This window comes from Poecilia reticulata, linkage group LG3 (genome assembly GCF_000633615.1).
Source record: "Poecilia reticulata strain Guanapo linkage group LG3, Guppy_female_1.0+MT, whole genome shotgun sequence".
NCBI classification, from domain to species: Eukaryota; Metazoa; Chordata; class Actinopteri; order Cyprinodontiformes; family Poeciliidae; genus Poecilia; species Poecilia reticulata.
Genome location: NC_024333.1, coordinates 27,045,034 through 27,062,537, shown reverse-complemented (window position 1 = coordinate 27,062,537; position 17,504 = coordinate 27,045,034). Strand labels below are relative to the sequence as shown.

General features: G+C 36.1%; 1 protein-coding gene across 1 annotated transcript in view; it reads right to left on the bottom strand.

Moving 5' to 3' along the window:
• tspan15 (tetraspanin 15) overlaps positions 1-9,861 on the bottom strand; it is a 36,866-nt gene extending 27,005 nt beyond the window's left edge. Inside the window, exon 1 of the mRNA XM_017303844.1 lies at positions 9,656-9,861. Within this exon, the coding sequence (XP_017159333.1) occupies positions 9,656-9,736 (81 nt within the window). The 5' untranslated portion in view covers positions 9,737-9,861. The remainder of the gene's footprint in view (positions 1-9,655) is intronic.
• Between the last annotated feature and the right edge of the window lie 7,643 nt (positions 9,862-17,504).

The window sequence follows — 17,504 nt, the reverse complement described above, 5'->3', positions numbered from 1 at the left end:
CTTTGAACACAGTAAGTTTCTCTGTTGTGTGTTTTTTTCCCCCCCTCGACTCTTTAAAAAGAAAAATCAAGTGGCAAATGGACTAACATTGTTTCTGCTTTGTGCGTTTCTCCATTTTGCTCGGTGAGTGACAGAAGAGCGGCAAATTCAGCTGACAGGAAGACAGCCACTGACATGTGAATGAGTCCTTATCTCGTGGGTTACCTTACCCAGCTGTTTAGTGTGGGGTGTGAGAGAAATGACATTTTCTCACTTTTGGTTCTCATTCTGTATGTAAGTGAAATAACAGACCACCTGCTGTGCTTATGTGGTCATTTCAGCAGGCAGTACGGTCCGTTGTGAATTTAGAAAGTGGATATTAATGCAGGGAAACAACTCAAAATGGGTTTGAGAGTCATGGCAGGTGAAAATGTAGACCCAGAGGGCTGCTTTACATTCACTGTGCTGCATTTTTATTCCACTGAAAAAGCAGGAAAAAATATGGCAGAGAGCTTTGATGAGGACTCGGATGTATTAAAATACAGAATGTGAGCGCAGGGAGCTGGAGGCCAGCAACCATTTGTTCAGGGAGCAAAGCAGGTAACACTATGAAGAATCTTAATATAACGCAATCATGTCATGAATATGAGATTTCCTGGCTGGGATAAGAGTAAAATTACCATGTTTTTACTGTGGCATTGAAGAATTTTAAATAAAAATGTGTGACATGATCAGAGTGTTTGTATTTAAAAAAAAAAAAATTTTTATTTTCTCACTGCAACAAAAATCAACTGATTATTTTGATTTGACATTTTCTCGTACTGGCGGAACGAGAAAATAAAAGTTAAACCAAAATCACACAAATAAAGTTGTCTAGTTTTATTGTTTATTGTAATGGATGCTACTCATAGTAGAGCCAAACATAAAAAGGATTCTGATGCATTAAAAGAAGGAAAATTTGTTTCAAATGATTTTGGGCTCAAATGAACAAATTTATTCTCAGTTATAGGAACAAGATTTGGGTCACTTCTTTTCAAAACGCTTTAACGTTGCTACAATCTTTAGTACCCACACAGGCACACCCGCTAGAAGGAAACAAACACACCCAGTACAAGACTTTCGTTCTACTGGTTGCCAGGCGACTGTGCCAAAAGACGTTTCCAAAAGCGAGCAGAAAGTCCAAGCAGAGACTAAGTGTGAGCGCAAGGAAAAATTTTGAATACAAGCGTTACAAGTTTTGAGAAGACAGACACGATAAAATGCATTAAAAGTTTTGAGAACAAAATGCATGAAATCCTGCTTTCAGAGTGAAAATGTGTGCTCTTGAATTATGGCAGAAAAATTCCCCCATAGAAAGGTTTGAGAAAGTGCAGAGAACATTTGAAAGAGAGCAGACGTTTTGAATAAAGCATTACAATTTTTGAGAACAAAATACATCAAGTCCTGCTTTCAAATTGAAAATGTGTGATCTCGATTTATGACAGAAAAATTTCCCCAATGCACCATCTGACTCTGTGTCCTTTATCGTGACTCCAACTACTTCTTTGTCGTCCCTAAATCCATATATCTCATCTTAGGCCTTCCTCTTTCTTTTTCCTTGCATCCTTAACATCGTTCTACCCACCATCGCTCCACTTCACATGCCTAAACCATCTCTAACTTTATCTCCCAGTCGGTGCTCTACCTCTGATGGCTTCATTCTTAATCCCGTCCAACCTCATCACTGCCAGAGAGGACCTGAGCGTCTTCATCTCTGCTACTTCCTGTTCTGTCACATGTCTTTTTGTCTCCACATGCCAGAGGACCCCTGCTGTGCTTTATTCAGTTTTTTTTAGCTCTTTATGGTATTTCTAGAATCATTAAAATAGGATCCAATTCAGTTTGAGCTTCCAGGATGATGGACAAACCTGAATATTTTGCACCAGTATTATTGTAGTTTGGGACAAATAACATACGTGAGTGATGGAGTAGATTCTACGGTCCCACACAACGTTCGTTTTCAAAATAAGAATGAGGCGCAGTCATGGTGTGGAAACTTAAAGCGTCTCATAAATCATCCTTAAGGATCACACTGTTTTAAAACCGCAGTTTGACTGGGTTGTTAAACAGCTGACTGCAAACTAGCTCCCAGAGCAGATAACCTGTCTAATTAGCCTGCTAATGTTAACTATACTTGTTAAATTCTGCTCACATAAAAATATTATCTAGTGAAAAACTGTCCAAAGTGCAGCCCGGGGGCCATTTGACTGATTTCTGTGGCTCCCAACTGTATGGGAACCAACTGCGTTACAACTTAGTAACGACATACCATCAATCTAATCTATCATCATTAACAGAAAATGTATATATCTATAAACTTCAGGGCCGGCCCAAGCCTCCATGGGGCCCAAAGCGAAATGTGGTTTTGGGGCCCTCTAGTTCTGCTAACAAAGATCTGCTTTGTGAGATCTTTGACGTGTTGGCTCGTCTCTTCCACATCTTCCACTAAGGGGGTGATCTTGAAGTCAGCAGAGGGAGTCGTTTTCTGCCCGACTTCCAATGATGTTCCACTCTCCAAGTCGCTGGAAGGACTTGATTCCCCCTGGACCTCTGCCGATTCATCTTCTGGCTCAGTGAGGCTGTCGCTGTCACCTTCCAAAAGGAAAATGAGAGCATCGTAGTCGACTTGGATGTTGAGGTCCATCATGTCGACCCATGAAAGCTCAGCTGGAAAACCTTCATGTTCATAACCAATCTGTTGTTGCTTCATGTCGATATTCTGGTAAATTCCTGCTTCTCTGAAAGGTGTGTAATATCTGGAATCGATATCCCACTTGTTTCGATAAATTTCGAACGTGCTCTGAAGAGTGATCTGTCGCAATAGAACTGTGGAACAGGTCTGAGAAAACACTGTGAGCTATTCAAGAAGCCCTAAGCAGCTGCTTAGTTTGCTTATGCCTTGGGCCGGCCCTGATAAACTTATAGTAGTAACTTGATTACTACTATAACTTATATAACTAAGTTGTAACTTGGTTGGTTCTATGGATCCATTTTCTTTTGTTGGGTGAACAAACTCCTGTAGGCTGTTAGCATCGATTACTAGTGCACTTCTGGCATATATTTAGTAGCCACACAGGCACATGCAGTACAACGCTTTCATTCTATTGGCTGAGAGGTTGCCAGGCAACGGTACTTTTTTGTTTTGAGAGAGAGCAGAAAGGTTTGCAAGAGGAGATTTTTTCCCAGCAGAGATGCGTTTTGAGTGCGAAGAGAAAGGTTTGAGAAAACACAGTGAAGATTTGAAAGAGAGGAGATGTTTTGAGTACAAGCATTACAAGTTTTGAGAAGAAAGACATGAAGTCCTGCTTTCAAAATGAAAATGTGTGCTCTTGGAACATGGCAGAAAATTTCTCCCAAAATGAAAATGTGTGCTCTTGGAATATGGCAGAAAATTTCCCCCATTACAGTGTGGTGACAATCACAAGAAAATGAAGAAACATTTTATCCCATAACTGCAAAAATACCCAGATATTACACAACAACACTACAATAAACACTTTAAAGAAAGGTATAGCAACCAGCTGACTAGCAGTGCACAGCGACAGATAGAAGGGAAATCTTCATTTTTTCTTCGTCAATCAGGAACTTTGTCTTAATGGAAAGACTTTCTAAAAGAATATTCTAGCGGTTTTAAACAAGTAACTTTTTAAAATTTTGGTATTCCTAATAGTGCTTACAACTGCAATATGTCATTTTTATTAAAAATATAAATGTTATATTGATATATTAAAACTGTTAGGGAGTTGAGACATTAAGGTATGGTATGAGGCGAGAAAAAATAAATACTTCCTCTGCGTTCTCCCAGTGCCTCACATCAAACTGTCAAGACAGTTTTAACAAATATGTAAAAACAAAAAAAGAAAAAACAAGTTACATAGTGAATAACTAGTTTTATTTTTGGCAAAGTAAAGAATCTGGAAAATTCGTTTAGATTGCACTTTTTTTTCTGGCATTTATTTTTCCCATTGGATTCTGCTTTTTTTAAATTAATATTTTAAGAGAAATGTTGTAGAGAATGAAAGGAAAACAAGTGTAGAAGAAAAAAAAACAGGTTTTTCAGCACATGTAGATGACAGAGATTCAAAAGTCCAAACTACTTCACCTGTTTTTCTTTACCTGCCCCAACTCGCCGTGTGTTTTAGGGTCAAACAGATTTAATCCGTCTTACAAGGGAGAAGAGAATACCCTTCAGAGCATTTAAAACCTACTATCAACGTTAAAATAAACTGAATCAACACAAACACATTGAAGAGGAAAGCTGCACAGCATATCCCATGTTCAGATATTCTTATCAAACTACAAACATAAAGAAGTGGAAGCATACAGCAGCTTTCACCGTGGAGGAGCAAACTGCAGCAACACAGGCAGGCCTCTGTTTAAAGCTGCGGATGACTGATTTAAAGGAAGCAGGCCGAGGTGGCGCTGCCAGACTGATAAAATATCTCTGCAGCACGTTTGTGAAAGATTTTAGCAAAACCTGAAACTCGGAAACAGTTCAGAGAACAGAGGGGAAATTTATTTAAACAAGAAATACTGTCCAACTGAGGAATACCAGAGTCCAGAGTCCTTCACTGATAGGAGCTGGACACAAGTGGGACGGACTCAAAATGAACTGATTCATCACGTCAGTCTGTTTTATTAAATAGTTTTAATTCACCTGATTCATCACCTCAGTCCGTTTTATTAAATAAGTTTTAATTCAGCCGACTATGAACACATCACATCCATCCTTAGAAGTAACTGAAAAGCTTTCAAATCCAAATTAGTATATTTACAGCATTATCCTAAAATTCACAGCAGAATGTAAAACAGGAGAAAAGGATTATATTACAAAATATTTAAGTTTCCATCATCATTATATCACTCAATGACACACTTCTGTCAGCACAAACCTTTGCAGAAGCAGCAAACGTAACTTCTTTCAGGTGTATTGAAATAAACTATTAGTATTTATAGTTTTTCACTTAAAATCAAAAATATTCTAAATTAGAGTCAGACACCAATCCATAAATTACCAACTTCCTCATCTGTGCTACCGATTCCCAATTCCCTTTATTCTGTTTGGCTATAGTCATAAATAAAAATAGAAGTTGTTCTGAATAAAAGCGTTTCTATTGAATGACAGTCTAATTTAACTGGCATTTTACTGACTGAATGTTTCAGGATCTGCGTCCTGCAGTCTTTAAACATCTTTTTTGCCAGAGTTAATTAAAATGTCTAAAATAAAGCGAGGTAAGCAGAGTGATATGTGAGTGAGACTTTTGAATTTGTTTCCCATTCCTGTGTTTTTTTAGTTTCAGGTACTGATGCAAGAAAATCTCGACCACTTCTGTTTTAATTGATTCCCTAAAAGTAATGAAACTCCAAATCATAAATTATCTCTGCACACTCCAACTTTCTTATCTCTGCTTTGATATCTAGCCCTCCTTATTTTGTTTGACTGTAAGTATAGTCAGACACGTATAATTTAAAAACTAGAAGGCTTTTTCAGTAAAAGTATTTCTACGACTGACAGTCTAATATAACGGAAAACTGAACTTGTAAAGACCAACTGGTGTTAAATTGTGTTTTTCATTATATTGGCCTGTCAGATGGTGACTGGCCGTCTGCAGACTTTCAACATATTTTTTTTTTTGTTAAAAGCCAATTAAGATGTCTAAAATAAAGACTCATAAGTAGATGATGTGTTTTTTAAAAAGTAAATCTTGCCATATTAATTTTTTTTGTTCCCTGTATTGATGCAATAAAAACTTGGCTGGTGCTTTTATTATCAATAGTAAAAATCTATTAAGCTCAATGTGATTTTAAAATGTATGATAGTCTGCACAGAGTTATAGCTTCATTTTTTTTAAAATCATGTCCTAAATATGTCTTTGTGATTCGTAACAGTCTGTGTGCAATTATAAAGCATTTTACTCTAAAACCTGCTGAATGTCACCATGATATTAAACCATATTCTGATTTCAGATTGTACAAAGCGTAGCTGGATGTGGTTCAGCTTCTGTGAAATCATCGTCAGACCTTTCACATGTAAAACCCGTTTTCTTACTAGTACTGGCAGGTTCTTACAGTTAAAACAGCAGGACTTTCTGCCTTTTCTTCTTCAGATGAAATAATGGTCGTTTTTAATCTGACACACTGAATCTGATATATTAGATATATTCTGCAGTCGCAGCTCAATATTTAAATATTATTTAGAGATTAAATTCGTTAGGGAGGAAAAAATTGACAGTTCAAACACCAAAATACCTTAACGTGTATCAAGAGAAGATAACGTCCATAGTTGTCCCAAGTCTGCTCTTGGGAGTTCAGCCAATCAGCAACAAGGAAAATAAACGGCGCTCCGGCATTGGCTACTTACAAATGCATGTCAAGTAGCTTTGCAGCGAGATATTTAAGTTTGTCTGCATTGTTGAGCCCGTTTACAAAAAATATTTTTGCCTTACATAATATTTAAATTTTCTGAAAAACTGAGTTTTCTAAGCCGTGATCCACCCACTCGTCATTCATACCTGCAGTTCTGCAAGTACAGCCATGAATGCACACAGCCGTTATCCTCAATATAACCAGGAGTGTTTCCCAAAACAGGTACATTACCGTGCATGTTAGACGTTTCCTGATTCAGATGACTGCAGTGCAGTAACAACCAGCTGGTTACGTTTTTCCTGAACTGCAGGTGTGAAGAATCTATGCAAAATGTTCTAATAGTTGAGCTGCTGCAGCATGAACGACATGGACGTTTTAAAGACTGAAGGTGAAGAAAGACCTAAAAAAGCACTGGAAACATCCATCAGCGATAAACAAAAGCATAAAGCTTTTGTTTGAACTGATTTTATACAATGTTTACAAAATGTTTGGTGAAATCCTACTGATTTACACAGAATGTGAAGGAAACCTGTGGTTTTCTCATCAACTTAATGGTTAGTTTTAGCTCCTGTTTAAAAAGCACCATTGTCTTTTTGTTAAATCATTGACCAGAGCATGCAGGATATTACTCATGCTTCAGTCAATTGTTGTGTCACTGTAAGAAACCGTTACTTGGCTTGTTTACATCCTTAACGCTTCCTGTTCAACAACACAAACAATAAGAATGCAAACAAGTCAGACAGCTCTGCATCAATTAAAAAAATTTAATCTCTGAAAGTTTAAGCTACACAAATTTCCCTGTTGTCTCTGTGCTGTTTGCATTTGGTTACTGCTTCAATATTTGCAATAAGCTTGCAGAATGTCAGTACAGAGTGCAACATTCATTAAAAGAAGGAAAAGCTGCACAAACATCTAATCTATAAATCACTGAGCGGATTTTGAGTGTCTACACTTTCTTGAGAAAACAATAAGACCAAAACTGCTCGTAATTTTTCAGATTAACTACATTCTTCTCAGGCCCTGCATAGAAAATCACTGTATTATAAAAGAGCTGCAACCTGTGGAAGCAAAATAAACGCAGCTCAATTCCTTTCCTCTCCTCCCACCATCAGCGCAGCATTCAGTCTCTATAATAAACCGACTTCTGCTCCCTCTGTCCCATCTCTACCCTCTGCTTGTCCACGCCAAAACGATTTGGAAACAGATAAGTGATTTTTAACTGGAGTGTCAGTCTGCCTATACACTGTTATTCCTTCTATTAGGCAGCCCATCTGCAGCGCTGCCTGTGTTAGGGAAAAGACAGACCATCATAGGATGAATGAAACTCATCAGCATGTGGCTCCAGTTGAATTGAGACATGGGAGGTTTATGGTGTAAATAAAATAAAAAAATCTAAAGAATGTCTCTTTAAAGTTAAATGATCCTTCTAAGAATATCCTAAGCTCAAGGTTTCCCCAAGAAAATGCCAGCTTAGCTTGTTATTATAAGCCTAGTGGGCCACCAGGCTTTACTTGTGCCCCCACCAGGCTTAGCAGTGTTAATTTATCCTAGTTTCTTTTTTGAATTATTGCCTTTTAGGTATTAATCTTCCAGTCTTCCAAAAACACATAACTATCAGGTGATATTTTCAAATCTCCTGTCAACTTTAAACATTTTTGAACTCAAAAACATGGCAGCCGGCTGGATGAATGACAGCCTGAGCGCCCAGAGCCTGGGAAAGTTAGCTGTAATTACGAGCTTTCTGGGCAATCATAAGGCGATGTGGAAGGACTTTTCCTACTAAATGTTGAGCAACCCTGACTACTGAAATGTGAAATATTGTGAAATATTAAAAAAATGCAGACAAACAAGGCTGATCATAAAATAATCGAGTTTCTTTGTGTGGATCTGCTTGCTTTTAATTGCCTGTCACTTTGCTGCACAGAAATTATCCACATTGATTCTATTGATTTATTATTTCAGAAAGCGTTAATTTTTTATCTTGCCACTAAAGAAAATCTCGCTCCCACTGGTGACTCAGTCAGAAAAAAATGCTGCATAACAAATTATTCACGTGAGTATACAACTGTGGAAAAACTAAGAGTCCACTCCACTGAACCTCATTGAAAACATCCTGGTTTTTCCACCAAACATTGATTTCTGAACTCTTCCTGAGTTAAAACATTAGTATTATTGTTTCTAAATCAATATCAACTAGTTTTCTTTGCATTATCTGAGGTCTGAAAGCAATGCATCATTTTTGTTATTTTGACCATTTCTAATTGTCTGCAAATAAAAACAAAATGTTTGCTTGGAATTTCAGAGACATGTTGTCAGCAGTTTATAGAATAAAAGAACAATGTACATTTAATCAAACATAAACCTATAAAGAGTAAAATCAGAGAAACTGATCATTTTAAGTGGTATGTTATGGTTTTTCCAGAGCTGCATATACTCTAACATTGCTTTAACAAACAGTTTCTGTTAAGCTGCAATTTACATGTATTTTTATATTTCTCAGAAACTAAATTTGAGGTTTTCCATAATAATTGTAAAATACAAATACACACTTGACATATATTAACTCTGAGTGTAACAAATCAGTCAAATTAATAGATTTGTCACTTACAGGAACTTGAACTTAAAACAGATTGTGTGGATCCCACGGAGTCCTGACCACAAAGACATGCGCCTTGAGTCATGTGCTGCTTGTGGTCATAGCTCTGACACAGCATTTACACAAAATAGTCTTCAAATCTTATTCAGCATAATTATAGATAAGCAGTCAGAGGTATGTAGATTAGCCAATTTGAGGCAGCTAATCTACCTCAAATTAGAGGAAATCTTTATAGGAACCGAGATTTGAAGCAAATTATTTGTTTACAAAATTAGTGGTTTGATCATGCGCTGATCCGAGTGACACACATACTCACATAGTTTCAAGATTTCCTGATTGTTTTTTATCTCATTGCCTCTGTATTTCTCAGGAACAGCCGCTTTTCGGAGTAAAGGTGAGCAGAGGAAGGTGTGGTCAAGAGATAAGAAGCGCCAGCTCTGGTGTGAGAGACGTCGGTACTCCACAAGTTTTAAACAAAAAACAAAAAACTCATCTGAGCTACAGTCACTGTATATCGGAAACTAGAACAGAACTAAACGAAACCCAACAAAAACAATGTATATTCTCAAACACCGGCAGACATAAACAAGCTCTGTGTCACTGAGTCTCTTCTCCAGCCCGCCTGTCGGACTCTCTTCACAAACAGAAAAACGTGACATTTACAGCAACACTCACCCAAAACACGCAGGCGTAGAAGAACAAGATGAACTTCAGGACCGTGTAGCCAAATCTTTGAGAGCTGCAGCCTCCAGCCATTGTCTCTGACAGAGGAGCGCGGAGTGTTAAGACTCAAAGGCTGCCGTGTCCCTCTCTGTTGACAACAGCTCACTTCCGGGTTGACATCGCTGCCACACCTGCACGCGCTGCTGCTGAATGGTTGGACAAACGCCCTGAAATACAGGTGCAGTTCAGTCTGCTGTAATTTCATTAAATCCGCTGGATAGGTGAAACTCTTGACGGTAATGTTGATGCTTACTAAAAAACAAAGTTCACACTCTCAAATAAAATCACTGCAAAAACACGAAAGTAGATACAGGAACTTGTTTTACTAGTTCGGCTGGCAGATTATTTCACTTTTAATATTAGAAAAATGTCGTTATAAGTTAAAGAATCTGCCAGTGGAACTAATACATTTTCATCAATATTAAGGAATAAATTACTTAAAACAAGCTCATATCTTCATGAAAGATTCTTATCTCAAGTACTAGTTGTACCAGAAACTAGACAAAAATACTTTGTAAGATACTCTGTGCATAGTTTAGATTTTTACAATTAAATCCAAGAAGTAAAATTTGCTTTTCAATAAAATTACAGAACTGTACAAGAGACTTCCTTAAAATGTACTCAAATGTATTTTCATTTACTCTACAGTACGTTTGGTTGCAGTTAGGATCCTGAATTAAAGAGGGCTAAATCCAGGCTAAAACCAGCTGGATTTTAAATTATGGACACCTAGTTTATAAGTAATTAAATATTTAAGATTTGTTCTGCAGTTTATTTTCTGTATTGGGTTCTGAATGGGTGTGAAGTTGTTGTAAACAACTTATAATTATTGACTAATATTGTTATTTAATAATATTATTGCTATTTAATATTTATTTAACTTTACATTTTCCTGTTAACTGTTGTTGGTTGACCTACTTTTCTACTCATCTGCTCCATAAAAGAGATTTTTACGGTTTGTTTGTTTTTTTAATAGCGACAAAAATAGTCTGAATCCCTCCCACAAGTTGAATCTCCGTTGCTTCCTTTTTTCTAATGGGATTTTCGACTTCCGGTGTTGAAGAATTTCCGATTAGGCAGTTGGAATTTCCCATTTCTGAGTAGAACTGGAACGCATCATGAGTTCTGTCGTCTCTGCAGCAAAAATGTCTCTTCCACCAGATTCACCGGCGCCTGTCTGGCTTAGAAAATAAATTTTTTTAAAACATCAATAAAGACATCAACAACACATTTTTGCAATTTGCCAACTTTTTCTTGTTTTTCTTTTGTCTCTCTGCTGATGATTTGAAGCAGGTTGTAATTGAAAAGACATTGTCAAAGCAAATAAACAGTTTTTTAAAAATAATATTCAACTGTAATTGCATTGTTGAGGCTTTTTTTCAACACTGCGTAATTTTTGCATGAATCCTGCATCCATTTGCTTTCTATTATTCACTACTTTCTGCATTTTCTATGTAAAAAGTATTAGTTTTGTCACATGTAATCAAATTAAGTTTGTCAAACATTATTTACGTTTATTTAACATGACAACTTAATCAATTTAATAAATGTATTTGGATAGATTTTATTTTATTATCTAATATTATTGTGAGTGGGATCAACTAACTCACTCACTCTTTGGTTACCTAGTAACCGATTAACTTGTGGTTACCTAGCAACAGCCTGTTGTGTAACTTCCACTTTGCCAAATAACTGCTTAAAAATAAACAGCAACGGTGTGGAGTGAAAACTGTAGATAAAACAGGAAACGTTAAGGAGCATTTCAGATATTTAAAATAAAAAACTAAACAGTAATCATCAAAATAAACTGACATGAAACACTTATAATCGTAATATGTTTTTCAGCCATATTCAAAACCTGCTTCAGTTGAAATTCATTATCAGATCAGAAATTTTGTTCATACAATTTGTAATTAGTTTAAATTATTCTAAAGTAAAATAACTTTGATAATATGGAAATGAGTGCCCTTTAACCAGGTGAGGACAGTTTTTATTTGCATATTATGAAACAATTGTTTGGTTTAAATAGCATTTTTAAGGCAGCAGGTGGATGTTCGTTTTCAATTTAAACCATCTTCATATGTTTTACAGTGCTGTTGATGTTAGAGGAAAACAAGCAGAGTGTTTTGATTTTAAAGAAAATCAACAGTATGTAAAATACCGTCTCTAAATTCACTTCATCTCACATCTTGAAGTAGCTGGTCTACAGCAGCAGAGGAGTTTATCTGGAAACAAAGGCTACAATATTCACAGGCTCACCAAAATTGGACAGCAACAGCTTGAGGAAAAACCCCCACCACACCGGAAAAGACTATCTCAGAAAAACACACTGAGTGAGTTTTGTTGCAAACTGCCAAAGCTTTCATTTCTTCTCCCTTCCATGTTGGCCTTGGCCCTGCTACCCATGTGAAAGTGTCACATGCTGCACATACTGTACACACAGAGAAAGAGACAGAAAAAGTGCAGTCAGCTAAATTTTCCTTCTTCCCTTCTCTTCAGTGTCAACACATGCACCTACTTTCACTTCTGGGGAAAAGAGCAGACCTAGAAATTACAAAAAAGTGGCAGCGACAATCGCTGCCACTTTTGGCAGTGACAATCATGGGGATAGAAAATAGAAAAGAGAGAGAAAGGAGTAAAAGTGGTTAGAGACAGGTACCATCAGACTGTTTGCTCTGCAGGACATGAAACACAAGAGACTGTTTTTGGAGATGGCATCACTCCAGCTGCAGCGCCACAATCCACAGCCAGGTCCCATTACACCATTATTATGTGAGCACTCAGTATTCATAGGTTAGATTACAGCCGTCTTCAAACCCGGCTGTCATTTGGATCCCAGTTTCATTCCTGAGAGGTTTCCTCACCTGCAAAGTTGTGACACTTTGATGTTGACAATGACTGATGATAAAAACGCTCCAGTGACAAAACATTTTAGCTTTTTAAGTTCCTGTGGCGGCACCGTAATGGTACGGTAGCAAATGTAACATTTAAAGTATCTTGTGTCCAGATTAGAGCTGCAGCATGTAACTTTTATAAAACTTGTTGTGACTGTTTGTTAGGAGACAGATAATCTGTGAAAAGATCAATCTCCTCCACTTCCTCCCTTCTTCTTCTCGTCAGAAGAAATGCACAGCTCCCGACCAAAAACAACCAATCAGAGCCAGGAAGAGGGACTTAGAGCTGTCAATCAAACTCATGCACTCGCTGCTAAATGTGGTAACAACGTACCGTTACAGGAAGTTATCTGTCCTCATGGGTGGGTATGTTAATGAGCTAACAGGCTATGCTAGCTGCAGCAGAAAAAGGGGGGTTGGGAGGGAGGATGAGCAGCGCCACACAAGACTGTGATTAACAGCGCTAAGACCCGCCTTCTTGCTCCGATTGGTTGTTTCTAGTTGGGAGAAAGCAAAGGAGCTCAATTTATTCACAGATTATATGTCTCAGACTTTACTGTCACAGCATAGTAACAGTTTGAACAAATATGTAAAAAATATACTTTTTTTTAATCAAAGTTACATCCTGGAGCTTTAATAACAAAGGATCCAGAACATTTAGGATGCTCAGAAACCCAAAAGAAACGTTTCAGGGCTTAATTTTGATTCTAACAGCCAATTTTAAATTAAAACAAAGGATTTCTGAAATAATCAAACAGTCCCAACTCTCGCCGAACCGGAAACACCTTGAAGGTTTGAAATGGTTTGTCTCCAGATTAAGGAAGGCCACAGCATCGCACAGATGTTTGACGTCTGGAAAAGTGCATATTTGGGTCACACCAGGTCCGAATTTTCATTCTGACAACAGAAAAAACAAAGGAAAGATTTTAAGCTGAAAGTTTCCATTAGAGGAGTAGGAGAGAATTAAAACCTTGCTGGAACTTTATCAAATACACAAGCAGAAATAATTTATCAAAACAGTTTAACCTGGTCTGGTCAGTCAGGTTTATTTGTATTCCATATTTTAGTAACATGGCAGTTTAAAATGCTTTTCATCATAAAAACACCCAAAATACAAAGTCATAAAACACACCATGCAGCCAATGATTGAGAAAAAACAGTAATAAACATTATATTTTGATAAAAATCATCAAAATAATTAATACCCACCACTGGACAGTACAGTTAATAGCTAGCTGGACAGTGCAGGTCAAAGTTCATGTCTGAGCAGAGTAAGAATCGGTACTGACTGCTGTGGAGAGACGTGTGCAGCAGGTTAGCTGCTGGTTGGAGATATTTTTTTTTGTCATGGTTACATCTAAATCAACAAAGACTGAAACTTGTAAACAGAGAACTGATGATGTGTTCTCCTTCCAGGAGAAATTTAAAAAGTGAATCAGAAAAAAAGATGAAATAAGAGAGAAAACACAGCAGGCAATTCAGCCAAAAACCAATACAGAAGCAATTTTCAAGTTATGTCTTCTTAATTTTCTTAACATCTCTACAAACTTTATATCTTTTTTTTCTCTTCTTGCTTGATCCAAAAAGGCTGGGTAAGAGAAAAGGAACCGATTTTCAAAGATTATAGGAGAGTGAGGGTTTTAATAATGTTTCTGTGTAAAATAAAAGAAGCACTTTAAAAGTTATTGGACTCCTAAATAATCCAAAAGTTCCTGGATAACGAGGATAACAATATGTTTACAGAGTTTTACAACTTATGTGAATGTTTTCTGTATGTATATAACTAATAAAGTAATTGTGACGGGACTTAGAAACAACATATTTAACACGGAAGTTAACTTTCTGGGTTTTATTGAGTAAAATAAATATTTAGAGACGTTGGCGCTCATGTAGAGATTCACAGATGGAAAGATACCACTGCTCCTGACAAATACATAAAACAGATTTATGTTGCTTAGATTGTGCTGATGAGGTCACCAAGAAAGATACAAAAATGTAAAAGAAAGTAAAACTTATCATCTTTAGAAACAAAAGTTCAGTTTCTCCTACTTTGAAATCCACAGTAGTTTAATCTGTCAGAGAGAAAACAAGCTGAGAAAATAGACTTTTATTTAAAAATAAAAAGGTTTTCAACTAATAACATTTTTTTATATTATTGAGCTTAATTTAAAAAAAATAATATTGACATAATACAAACTTTTAGCATAAAAGGGGAAAACAATAGAAAAGACAAGATGGGTCCAGAGTTTCATTGATAAACATAAACAAAACAGACTAAGCCAAACCTAAAGAGTTAAATATGTTAAAATAATATAAATAAACTAAATAGATGAAAGAAAGCTGAAGCTACAGGTGGATGAATGACATTTTGTGACATCATGCTACGTGACGATGCAATCAGAGAAAAATGCATCGCAGCACCAACATCTGGTCCGACGGAGTAATGCTGAAGATGTCCTCCACATTTATGAAGAAATTTTTCTTTTCCTTTTTGCTACAGGGAAGCTCAGAGCTTTGCAGCCACATCCTAAAAACACGGTGATAATAGAGATGTTGAGTTTAACAGCACTATTTTTAACTCCACGTTTGCTTCAGGAATCCAACTCTGGTGAGCAGAAAGAGTCTTTATTCCATAGAGGCAAACCAAAATGTCTGGAAAACAGGCCGATTACGCTAAACTGGAAAGAAGCAAAATAAATTTACTGTTTGTAAAGTTTGCTCCCACTGTTTTCCTGACAGTAAAACACCGGCCCAAACGAAGAGAAGTCATAAAAATGAGGTTCCGTTTGTTATTGCTGTGTTTTGCTGTTCAACATCTCTTACTGTTAAAAACTAAAATATCTTGTGGGAGACAGCATTTGAAACGAAAAGTTTACAAACCAATAAACGACACACACACACCAACATGTCTCTAGTTAGAATTACCAAAAACATTTCAGAGATTTATTTACTACTGCCTTCACAATCTGAGTGATTTTTTTAAGCAAACAATGGGAGAAAGGCTAAATTGTCACAATGTGAGGTTTGAAACAGATAGGAACTGGAAATTATCACTGGAAACGTACATACACACAAACTTAAAAATTATTTTAGCAGGAACAAACGAGGGAAAACATGAAATGAGTGAACGAGAGAAGGAGGTTAAACAGAGAGGGACGAGTGGAAATGACAAAAAGAGCTAATTATAAGTGAGTGGAAGCAGCTGGGGAAGAGAAAAAACGAGGAAACGATAAATAAGTGTTCACTTCTCCCTTCTTTTCAGACAGAGTGGTAAACAAATAATGTTGTTCTTGGTTATATATGCATGTTTTTCTCTGATTGCTTGTTTTCTTAAAACCTGTTTGAAACAAATAAATAAATAAATATAACAAAAACAGCAAAGGTGTAAAGAGTGGCAGGCTGGAGGTGAAGTGAAAGATAAACAAGAAAAGTGGAAACACCTGGACCTGAAATAAACAATAAACAGAAGCATGTAACATAAAGATGAAAATATGGGAAAAGAAAGAAGCAGAAAGTGTTTGGGGAGTATTTCTCGAATGAACATTGATAGTTTAAACGTTATTGAAACATTATAGTTTAACTACAAAAGATCCTAGTTACCTTCTCTACCTTGTCACAGTTTTTAGCCTTTATCTGCAAATAAAAGTGAAAAAACGTATAAATGTAAAGCTCAAAGGAAACAAGCATTCATGCAGTTTTAATAACTCAAACACACAAACCTGGACAGCAATCAGAAGAATTGATCCAAAGCTCAAACAATGCTAAAGGTAAGGAATAGCATAAAAACGAAATTAAAACTTTCACATGCTAATCAGCAACAGAAAATTCACTTGAAGCAATAAACAGACAGATACATTTTTTTAAGCCCAGCTACGGAAGTCAATACATGTCACCAGGATTTGAATAAAAATACCCCTCAGATTTTAGTATGTTTGTGCTTACTTTTTCAGTGTTAAAAGTTATTAAGAGTACATTAACCTGGGGTTATTTCTACATGAATTTCATTTGTTATTTTCACTTCAAGTTAAAAATTCACATTATTTTTTTATTACATTTCCTATGGCTGTTTTTTAGTTTAATTTTTTGGTGTTAAAAAAATTAGCATATAAAAAAATTCAACTTTTCAAAATTCAAATGCAATATTTTCAGTCTCCTCAAATTCAACTGGCTCAATTTTGTACAGAGGACCAATGGGCAAAAAAATAAAATAAAAATAAATAATAATAATAATAATAATAATAATAATAATAATAATAATAATAATAATAATAAGTCAAAATTCTGAGATTAAAGTCAGAATTTTGACTTTAATTCTGACTTTGATTCTTTTTTTCGTTTTCAGTGGCCCTCGTCCTTTTCTGTAATTTCGCTGTCTGAAATTCAGAGTTTAAAAATTCTGTAAAATTCAGTAAAAAAGGCAAGATTACTTCAGGTTAAAAATGTATTTTGAATATATTTTAACACTGAAAAAGTAAGCACAAATATGCAACATTAAAATTTCTGGGGCATTTTTAATTTAAACCTTGGTGACACGTATTTACTTCCATACTTTACTTCATGACTTTCTTCATCTCATGCCGCCCTGGGCTGTGAGCCATATCGCCTTTGTCAGAAGACATCCTGCATGCAGATTACACTAAGGTTTGCTTCAAGCCTTAAAAGAGTCTTATCACGCTCTTTGTATGCTGAGTGAGTAAACTTCTTCTGCTGACTTAAGTATTATTATTATTATTATTATTATTATTATTATTATTATTATTATTATTATTATTAAATATTTAACCCTCGTTTCCATTACTGCCGTTAGCCAAAAGCTAGACACAATTAATGGAGCTAAAATGTCCCCAAACCTTTTCTCTTCACAGCTCTTGTGTGATATATCCAATGTAAACATCTGAAATGCCATT